The 10,901-nt window shown below is 51.6% G+C and overlaps 2 protein-coding genes across 2 annotated transcripts; both read right to left on the bottom strand.

Moving 5' to 3' along the window:
- Positions 1–667: 667 nt before the first annotated feature.
- cpcA (amino acid starvation-responsive transcription factor GCN4) lies at positions 668–2,078 on the bottom strand (the record flags this gene model as incomplete). Its single annotated transcript, XM_025577629.1, has 3 exons — positions 668–1,443; positions 1,504–1,830; positions 1,964–2,078. The coding sequence occupies 3 exons, from the start codon at positions 2,076–2,078 to the stop codon at positions 668–670; spliced, it is 1,218 nt and encodes a 405-aa protein (XP_025428074.1).
- A 5,422-nt stretch (positions 2,079–7,500) lies between these two features.
- Positions 7,501–9,333, bottom strand: BP01DRAFT_304088 (uncharacterized protein; the record flags this gene model as incomplete). The annotated part of the gene is made up of 5 exons (XM_025572145.1): positions 7,501–8,110; positions 8,180–8,480; positions 8,531–8,732; positions 8,795–8,993; positions 9,059–9,333. 5 exons carry the CDS (start codon positions 9,331–9,333, stop codon positions 7,501–7,503), a joined length of 1,587 nt encoding a protein of 528 aa, XP_025428075.1.
- Between the last annotated feature and the right edge of the window lie 1,568 nt (positions 9,334–10,901).

Consider the following 10,901-nt stretch of genomic DNA (forward strand, 5'->3'; position numbering starts at 1 on the left):
AGATAGCGCAGCGAGTGAGCTAACGAGATTCAGAACGAGGCGCGCGCAGACATGCAAGAAGATGTAGCAGAGAGCAATCGATTGATATAATAAAAAAAGGTAGCCAGTGACCGGTCACAATCTGGTACAAAGAACAAACAGTTCAATCTTTAGTGAAACAGGGCAGGATAGCTTGAGACACGAGATATAAAGAGACATTAATGGCCACGAGTCAATCCATATATAAAGGAGACATCAGAACCGGCCGTTTGACGAAACGACAAATCCGGAAAATGAAGAAGACCCAGAGTGGAGTGAACTGGGGAAGAAGCAAAAAAAATACCAAAGGCAAGACTTCTTGATGACTGAAGCCCCCCTCCGAGAGAAGTACAACACAGGGTCTGGCAGTGCAGAGGGAACAAGCAAAGTGACCGGATGATAATCAAGTGACAAGTAGAAAACTTTTATCCCGCCGATAGCAGACTGGAAGACCATAGATTGATGGCGATCGACTGACGCGGTTGCTGCTACCGACGGGAGACAAGACGAAAAGGCTCGGCGCCCCCGTCCACAGGACTCAAATAAACGACAATTTCACAATGAGCACAACACAAAATAGAATACCAAAAACCATTGACCCGAACCAGCGACCAACGAATACCAGAAAAAAAACCCGAATAACTTTTGATTAGTTGCCCTGCATGGCGAGGGCCTTCGTCTTCCAGAACAGCTCGCTCTCCTGCGCATCAGAGAGGGCTTTCTCGAGTTCGGCAACACGAAGTTCCAATTCTTCCTGTCGTTCCAACTTGCGAGCACGAGACTTTCGAGCCGCCTCAGTGTTGCGAGCACGCTTTGCAGCGGCGGGATCCTTTGGATCGTACTTGATCTCCGGAAGTGGCTTCTTGCGACGACTGACTCCAGCGACAGTGGAGAGCTTGGCGCGGGGCGAGACAGAGCGAGTAGTAGTGCGAGCCTTAGCCGGAGTCGAAGCCTCGGCCGGAGTCGAAGGAGCGGGCGAGGTGCTTTGGCGGATGACTGGAGAACGTGGAGGACCCATCGACTTGGTAGGCGGCAGGGCAGGAATCATCTCAATTGAATCCATGGCGGGGATCATCTCCACACTGTCAAGAGGCTGTTCAAGACGGTTCATCTCCTGTGTGAGGGGAAACAAGGATTCCCATTCACCAACGGTAGTGATCAAGTCCATCTCCGGGGTAAACAAGGGAGATGTGTTCTGGCTGAAGCTGCCAGGATCAGCCAATGGAGGAGTGCTCATATCTGTGAAAGTGGACGATGGAGGAGCCGCGAGAGCCGAAGAGGAGTCCAGGAAAAGATCTTGAGGCGAGACTGTGCCCAGAGGAGCGGCCTCGACTCCCTGGCTGTAGAAGTTGCCAGAGAGCATCTCGGGAGAGAGCAGAGTGGACTCCATGGAGCCAGGCTGGAAATCGAAGAGTTCGGGTAGATCTGCGCGATGCATGTTAGCAATGATGACGCAACTAATCCCGCTGCTCGCTTTCTGCTCACCTGGAATGTTGGAAGTAGACATATTGCGACGGTGATTTTGCTTATTCAGGTAGTTTTGGTATCTTCTAAGGTAGTAAAGGTGCTGTTTCTTGAGGATCTGGTTGTGAAGTCTGGGAATTGTAGAGTTGTCGTTGAAGAGAGGAACTGGCGGACGATTGGGGTGGTTAGAGGGCGAAGCGGCAGGTATTGCGTAGTGGCGCAAATTTTGCTTCCGTGCGTAAGGATGAGACCAAGGAGACGTAGTAGACAGATGATACCCGGAACTGTGAGGCGCTATTCTGGTAGAATTGACCTGACTAGGCGAGGCTGCGGGCCGTTGATATACCGCTGTAGAGTGTCGTCGAGTAGGTAGCCCAGATGGGACCAGAAAGTTTGTATTGGCCGAAGAATTAAGGGTAAGATCCAGTGGTGCTGGAGCATGCAAATCTCTGGGTGGAGGCTGCGACGCTGGAAATAGCACAAAGTCTTCCGGTAGGGAGCAAAGACTGTTGTTGTTGTTGTTGTTGTTGTTGCTGCTGTTGTTGTTGTTCGGAACTGAAGCCAGTGGCTGCTGAGACGGGGGCGTGGGGAGCCATGTTTGCTGAAAGTTATCCGTGGTGAACGACGTGACGTCGAACGGGGTAATCGTGCGAAAGGAACTTGAGCTACGCGATGCGCTGCTGAAGTTCAGAGGTCCTGGGACAGGAAACTCTGAAGGGGTGGAAGACGAGGGGGAAAAAAAAGACGAGGTCCGGTGAGGATCTATGATGTCTGTCTCTGTTGAGAAAGACGAGGCGGACTGCGAAGAGGCGTTTACAAAGCCATTTTGAGCAGATGAATCAGGAAAATTCTCGTTGTATAGTGGCTGTATGGTGACAAAAAGTTGAATCTATAATGGTGGAGTTAAGAGAGGATGTCAGAAGAAAAAAAAAAGAGAAAGGGGAAAAGAGAAGCGCCAGGCATCGAAGGGAAACCAGGCTTTCTTAAACCGAGTACCGCTACATGAAAACCAATCAGCGTGACCCTGACCCCCGCCTACCGGTCTAGCCTAGTCTGGCTTAGCGTGATTTTGACGCGGTCAGCAGGTGTGAGTCATAGGGCCTGTAACGGCTCTTATTGGATACAGACTCCTAGCTGGTGGGGCCGGTCGAAGCCCCAGGTATTCCCGTGCCTGGAGCAGGCAGTTGCCGAGAGTCCACGGTTGCTTGAAGAAGCAGCCTGTGAACTGAGGTGCCCTGAAGCCTATTGGAAACCTCCTCCCTCGGTACCTTTCAAAATACGGGCCAGGACCTTCCCAGGTACGCTGGTGTTGGCAATGCCACTGGCCAGTATTCTCTCTACAACTCCACCCGTCAGTGTCAGAATTTGCAGTGATGAGGGACTCGAGAAGAAAGGATGAAAGGTCAATGATGAAACCCGGGATGGTCTAGCGGGTCCATTGGCCAACCACCTCGCATGTCGGGGTCTGCATTGGGGAGAGCGCCCGGGGCTGAGTGAGCAGAAAGAGCCTCACTGCCATTGTCTCACCAATAGCATCTATATTGACTTGACACTAGGTAGCCAGTCCAGCCATCATTTGAATGCGCCAGGCAGACATCTTGCGCGTAAGTAGGTAAAATTGTGACTCCCTCTGTTGTCGTCGGATTTCCGAAGATCCTGTGCTCGATTCACTCCCCGCCCTGCAGAAGTGCACAATGCAAAATGCAGAAATGCAAAGTGCAAAGCCCCTCCTCCCCTCCCTCGTTAAAATCGCTCGAAGGGCGTGAAATTCCACCCGGTCAAACTCTATCAAGACACCGGGACGTTCCGGCCTGTTCACTAGCCAGGGAAAATGCGTGGTTTAGACCACCTTTTCAGCCCGCCCTCTGGACTCACTTAGCCTTCCTACAGGATTTTAGTACTTAGGATGAATCCTTGAAATCTGTCTTCAGCATGGCGGTATCACTCAAATGAGCGAGATGGAATTTGCCCTCTGCAATCATCAGGACAACCGCCGAGGAAATGTATCCTCTTTTTCTAACCCTTTCACGGTCTGCAGCGCGAAACCCCCACATTGGGGACCGGTATCGGCGGCGGTATGCCCCTCCCTCCCCTGTTATCCTCTTTCATTACAAGTAAAAAATGCACGGAAAGGTTCCGTAACAGGACCAGCCAAGGAACGGGCCTCCGTATACTTTATCGTCCAACGGATTATGGAGCAGATACGGGCTCTACCGGACTCTCATTCAAGAGTGAACTAAGTAAAAAAGGGGAAAGGAAGAAAATTCTTTCTCAATGTAAGCCAGAGAATCATGAGCGAAATCAGTTCTGACAGCCCATAGTAGCAAGGGGTCGTTGAGTTCGAGAGGACCGACATCACTTGAATGCTGAGCGGAACAAGAAGTTGTCGATGATGACGACAGCAACAAGGACTCCAGAAAAAGGACTGTAAGGAGGTTGGGGGAAGTCGAGACAGTGTCTGGGACGGTGGAGACTCGCTCGAGCGATGCAAAAGCCCTTGCGCATGGATGGATACGCCGGCGATACGGACTGCAGCCGCGTGGCCCGCGGGTCTGCTTCAGGCGCACATTCGAGGCGCACATGCACATTCTAACGGCTTTCTGCGGATGCTGCTGATGCTGCTGAGGGGGAAGAAGAGGCAACCACCTGTGATCTGTCATATTGAGCATGATTAATGCGAGCATTTCTGTCTAAACGGCGATCCTACATGGGACTGGAATAATAAAAAATCAAGGAAAAAGGAAATGAGTACAGCATCTCAACCTGGCTTGGTCAGCCAGGGACAGAATGACGGCACAGACCATTTTACGATTGGCCAATGGCTTGCGTCGTGATTGCATCTGCCACTGCAGTGGCCAGAGAGACTCAACTCCGTGATTACTGTACACAATGAACAGGTCAGCCTTGGATACTACTTAACAGGGCATCAGCTCTCGTTCGAAAGCCAGCCATCGCAGTCCCGAATACCTAAATGTCGGCCGAAGTATATTCAATTTGGATGTCGACAAGGATTCTTCAACCACTACCCAACTATCTCTACCATGTCGCAAGATAATCCGTTACTTCCCAACCACTTGTTCTGACAAAAAACTTCACGCAAACTCAAATCCCGGATTAAAAATAACTTTCTGCACAAATTCAACCTTCAAAGCCTGTCACTTTCGCACCTATGCCACAACGAGCCAAAAAAAAATATGAATGTAGTACTTGTAAAATTTACTGCAACGTTCGTAGACAACGCTCCTCCTACATGCCAAGCCATGCAACTTATTTTCACAAATGGTGTCGCACTTAGTCGTTCTCGCGCGTCTTCCTAGCTTGTCTCAGGGAGTATTGAGCAGCCAGCTGGAGGACGACGTGTTGACGTCGGCCTTCTGAGCTGGACCATGATACTTTCTAGCTTTCACGTTGGTAAGTAACTCCGACTAAAACAATAGTATACCGCATTGGAATCCAGCCAGGCAGCTACTTCATGGCAAGCGATGTCAGAGATGGGACTCCAGCTTTGATTTCGTGCTGACTAGGCAGCCAGGAAATTGTTTTCCCGGCCAATGGGAAGACATCGTCCTACTAGGCAGATATTAATGCCTGATGCAGGTCCGACGAGCACTCAAACATCTCAAGGTAAGGTCATTTAACGGGAGGAAAGTTCCGGGAGTTGTGGGCTCACATCGCGATTGACGGGCACAAACGCGTCGAATGTGAAGGCAGGTTCCCATGGACAATCCGGATCATGAGCAGAGCGCGTAGGCTGGTACATTCTGCAATGGAGAGACAGCAATGGCAGGCAGGGGAGTCGTTGAGCTCAGTATGATATCACTTTGTGTGAGAGCTTTGCAGACGCCCATTCTTCTCTAAACTGAATAGCCTAGCATGAATAACATCTCCAGGTATGTCCCGGGCCCTACCTAGACATACAGAAGCATTGAAACCCGACAACAATTCACAGAGAACCAACCCCCACCGCGAGGATCGAGCGCGTCTGCCTCGATACCTCAAATGCAATTGACTGCAGCTTGCATTCATGAGCCAAAGCAGGCTCCAGAGTGTTCTCCTGTAGCTTCGACATCACACCCGATTTCGAGACGCCCAAGCTTCGCGGACTTTTCCAGAAAACCCCGCAGGCGACAGTGCGATGCAGGCTATTCAGCTCCATATAGCTCCAATCGTCGTGTGCATGGATTGAAGATATAACGACAAGGTTGTGCGTCTCGTGATAAAGGAGACTGTCGTACACCACATGGGCAGCGCCTGGCTGGCCGAACACATACTGCAGCCAATCTCGAGAGAAATGAGCAGAGCTGGCGCTGCGGATCGCCAGCCGAGGCCGCATAGGCTCGCCAGGTGGGTATCTCGCCCACTCCATTTTCGTGAAGTAGCCATATCCGTCACTGGTCACTGCCTATGTTACAATAGCCACAGGTCCAGTGTGGTTCTGTGTACGTCGCCAGAAATCAGCGAGCTTTCACATTCGGACCACAAAATGCGTCTCGTCGCGGCCGCGGCGGTTGAACATACCTCCTCACTCCAACCCGAAGCATTTTGGCACGAGCAATCATCCAAACGACCTTGTACTGTCCATTTCAGAAGCGCTGTACTGCCTGTCAGGTATCATAATTCCATCCGGCAAGGGGAGGCATCTGCGACATGGTCGTCACCCAGATGGATTACACCCTAATCCAAGCACAGATTGACATCCCCTCGAGCTACAAAAAAGAAAATAAAAAAATTATAAGTGATCCAACCGACCTCTTCATACCCTCTGTCTATAAATCAATCGCCGCAAGCGACAACCGTTTCCCTCCTTGAGCCAAAATTCAGTCAAGTTCCGTCTCAAAACTTCCCTGGTAGCCCGATATGCATTCTTGAACGCCCTCAAGATTAAACCCTGTCAACCTTCCACAAAGTCCGATCCACAGAAGAACACCCGTCCATGGGTCGTCGCAGCTCCTCATGGTAACCGTCGCATCGTAGCTCGAGGACAGGTCGGACCTGCGTATGAAGAGGATGATCACCGCGATGGTCAATCATTGCAAATGGTAGAGGTCCAAGCCAAATATTGTCTACGAAGGCGATATATGGGAACAACATAACATACTGGAAGCCACTTGGGTTGCTCTGACAAACCCTTCTCTACAGTTGTACTGTCCATGTTCTCTCGGGACTTTATAGAAGATATCCCGCTTGTTGATATGTTGCAACAACGATGAAGGGACACCAGAGGATTAGAATGAAATCCAGTCGGTGGCCGCGGCTTCCGTTGTCACTTCATCTTCTCCATATGCAGGGCTCTGCGAGCCCACTTGGTGTCTACTGCATGTTACCTGTGGTGCGTTCGACCAGGCAAATCGGAAGTGGGCGGAACAGTCCCCACCAGAGACCCCATGTGGAACATACGCACGGAGGACACTTTGACACCTCATATAAACTCCTGGGGTAATTCGTACCCCGCGAACCAATTGCAGAACAATGCGTGGATTCTATTAGCTATTACCTAATGATGCGGTGCCCAAGTATACATGACGCGACCGGCATTCTGTACCACCATCGAGTCACCATAGCGGACAAGATGGATGGTCAACAATGAGCACCATACCCTTTCAACAAGCAAAAGAGACCTTCCTTTCCTCCGACAAGGGTATCCAGTCAAATGCATCAAATGGCAGTCACAATCAAATCGCGAGGAAGCACAGAGTAAAAACAGCAGCAGGTGGTATCAATCTAGTTTGGACGGCGCACAACATGATCACACAAGGCCCAATGGGGTGCCTTGTGGAACGGATATCATAAACGAATGAAACGCAGCGCAAGACGCCAGAAAGGACATCAAGGCTCGGAAATAACCGCCAAAGCAGCACAGGGTATCATTGACGCTCAACACAGATCACGTCGGCAATGGATTGTCGAGTGAGAACCATGATGAAGCCAAGTGAGTAGTATTCACGTCAAGAGAATGTAGCAGATTTTAAACTTTCGAGTTTCAGGTGCCGGAGTCGCATAACTGCAGACAAATCACGTTCAGGCGGCAGCCTGAACAGGAGTGGAGGCAGGGACATTGTTGACAGGAGCAGTCTCCTCGGTGGCAGCTGGAGCCTCGACGGGCTGAGCACTCTCCTCAGCAGGCGACTCCTCGACAGGAGCCTCCTTAGGAGTGGCGTCAGGGGCAGCCTCCTTGACCTCAGTCTTCACAGCCTTGCTGGGCTTGCGGAAGATACCGCCCAGCTTGTTACCCTTGGGCTTGGCCTCGCCGTCAACACCCTCGTTGTCAGAGTCGCCCTTCTTCTTGCCAAAGTTGCCGAAGAAGGAAGTGCGGCGGCTGTTCTTGGGGGTCTCTGCAGCAGCAGGAGAAGCCGCGGGAGTGGCATCCTTGGAAGCCTCAGCGTCGGCGGCAGCAGTCACAGCCTCAGGCTCAATGGGCTTGACATTGGCCTCTTCGACGGGGTTGTCAAGCTGGGGAGCAGTGCTGGCAACGGGAGTCTCGACGGGGGCAGCAGCCTCCTTCTCCGACTTCTCGTGTGAGGGGCTGGTGACCTTCTGGAAGAAGTTGCCGAAGAGAGAAGTGCGCTTGGACTTCTGGGCGACAGGAGCCTCCGCCTTCTTCTCCTCCTTCTCTTCCTCCTTCTTGTCGCTGGTCTCAGCAGGAGCGGGGACTGCATAGTGTTAGCCAGAAGCATATGGAGAGGGGCTTGGATAAAACATACCTTCAGCTTCCTCAGCGGCAGCAGGAGCCTCAGCAGGGGTCTCGACAGGAGCCTCGGCAGGGGCCTCAGTGGCAGGCTCGGTAGCCCCAGCCTCCTCGGCCTTCTCCTCCTTCTGCTCCTCCTTCTTCTCCTCGGCTTCTTCCTTCTTGCCCATGAGAGTACCGAAGATGCTAGCGCGCTTGCGAGACTGGGAGCGGCTCTTGGCGGTAGCCTTTTCGTCCTTCTGGTCTTCAGCAGGAGCAGCCTCCTCCTTGGGCTCAGCAGCCTTCTTGACGTGCTCAGCAACGGCAGGCTTGTCTAGGCAAGGTTAGTCAATGTTACCTTTCTTTTCCAAATGCATGACTTACTCAGCTTCTCCAGCTCAGCCTTGTAGCCCTCGCTGGCGACGATGGTTTCCTTCTCAGCCTTAGCCTCAGCAGCCTTGGTCTCAAGGGCAAGCACCCAGCTGTCACGCTCAGTGCTGCTGGTAGCCTGGAAAGTGTGCTTGTGGCCGTTGACCTTGAAGTGGAACTCGCTGGCACCCTCCTTGGCGACATCGGAAACCTCAGACTATATACTCAGTCAGCATCTCCACCCAGACCAACCTAAATCGCATGTCCCGAAATACTAACCAAATTGAAAATACCGGCGGGGGAAGCCTTGTCCTCAGCGCGCTTGGTGAAGAAAAGAAGACCCTTGCCGGTCTGGCTAGCCCAAGCAGCGATCGGGTTGGCGACGACAGGCTTCTCGTTCTGGTGGAAGGCGGACAGCTGCTTGGCTTCGACGGCCTCATCGTGGAAGTAGAAGAAGCGCTTGGCGAAACGCAGACCCCTGTTGTGATACCCACGATTAGTCACTGCGCCCAAACATCACTTTGCGGATCAGTGGTGCCTTACTTGACCAGGCCGGGGGCCTTGTAACCAAGGACACCCTCGGAAGCGGGGGTCACCTCCTCCTTCTTGGGCTCCTCTTTGGCCTCCTCAGCAGGGGCATCTGCCTTGGGCTCCTCAGCAGTAGCAGGGGTGGCCTCAGTGGCTTCGGCAGGAATCTCATTGGGAGCCTCCACAGCAGCAGTCTCGGGGGCAGCAACCTCAGCGACAGCAGGCGCTTCGGTGGCAGGAGCAGCGACAGGCGCAGGGGTCTCCTCAACAGGCTTCTGGACTTCAGACATGGTGATGGTAGATTGGTTGATTAGAGTTGTAATTATAATCGATAGTGATGAATTAGTTAGATGTTGTGGAAGCTGAGAGGGCTTCGTTGATTATGTGCGCGTTGAGCTGGAGGGGTTATCGTTTAGAAAAGGGGGGGGTATGGGTATCTCGAAGAAAAGGAAACAAGAAGCTCTTCCCGCGCAAAGCTAAAGAAAGCTTGGGTATCAAAATGAAGGAGAAAGGGTAAGGGTGGTGAAGAAGAGAAAGGACTCTTAGATCTGGATTAGAATGGGTATATGGGAGAAGAGAGGAAGAAGAAGAAAAGAAGAGAAGAAAGAAGAAGAAAGAGGGCAGGGGATTTTTTTCAAGCCTGGAAACGAGGAGGGTGAAATGAACCAACCAACAACCAGGTCAGTTCAGCCTAGTGTGTCTCTCTGTAGGCAGGAAGGAGCAGGGGCGAAAAAGGAGGGATTCGGAGGGAGGGCGAGGGCGGAAAATGAAAGGTCGGTCGCAAGTTGTAGCAGTCAGTAATTTAGCAGCAACAGCAACAGCAGCAATAGCGACAAGCAACGAGCAACGAGCAGCACCTACACCAGGAGGCCTGGTCATTTCCTAATCAGGAAGGGAGCTGCAGGGCGGGTGGCCCTCGAGGCTAGACTTGAAAGGAGTTGTGGGCCTTCCCTTTCTTTTTTTTTTTTTTTTTTTTTTTCCCTTTTTTCCTCTTTTTCCTTTTACTTGCTAATCCATGAGCATCTATACTTACTCCCTACTCCATACTCTACAGAGCATCTTGACCACTCCTATTATTATGACAGTGCTGCTGATTAGTTACAGTACTATGAATATGCTGTAAAAGAAGTGAATTCCTACTGAACAGATCCTGACTCAGTTGACTCACTTAATTATCCGTGAGTCTCAAGCTAATTCCTTAATTCCCTAGCTACATACTCAAATCAGGGGGTGCGGTGGTGTTGTTGCCCCATCGCGTCGACCGACCCATCATCATCAGACCATAAATAAAACTACTAGAACACCAACCAGTAACAACCACATACAGCACAGTCGCTTCTACCAGCCAGTATTCGGCTCTGACACCTGCATCCTCTTTCTACATCCACATACATCACGATCTGAATCTCCCCATGCACCATGCCCGGATCCTGCAGACTGGAAACCGCGTCCGATAGCACACCCAGCACGTCCTGTTGGACAAAACACGATCCAGTCAAAACGCCCGGTCTTGCTGCCAATCGTCACGATGTTAGACGAGTCCAAGCTCCCTTTTCTCCTCCCCTCCTCTAGACCATGGCCTCTTAATTAGGTCCGAAGTATAAAACCTATCCTAGCATAGTCCGTTTCCTTACCAAGAAAATGGAAGTAAAGATTTTCACGCGACGCAGGCTCTTGCGCGCCGAATGAAAATTTATCGGCCCAATAATAGGTAATAGAATCAGAAATCAGGCCCTTGAGGCCCCCTCCTACACCAACCCTCTTTCAACCCCCCCCCCCCCCCCTCCCCTATGAGGTCAAGGGTTTGATGAAACCGTGGTGAAATACGATCTCCATTGACCAACTAGCTGACCGACAC

Source organism: Aspergillus saccharolyticus (genome assembly GCF_003184585.1).
Source record: "Aspergillus saccharolyticus JOP 1030-1 unplaced genomic scaffold BP01scaffold_38, whole genome shotgun sequence".
Classification (NCBI taxonomy): domain Eukaryota; kingdom Fungi; phylum Ascomycota; class Eurotiomycetes; order Eurotiales; family Aspergillaceae; genus Aspergillus; species Aspergillus saccharolyticus.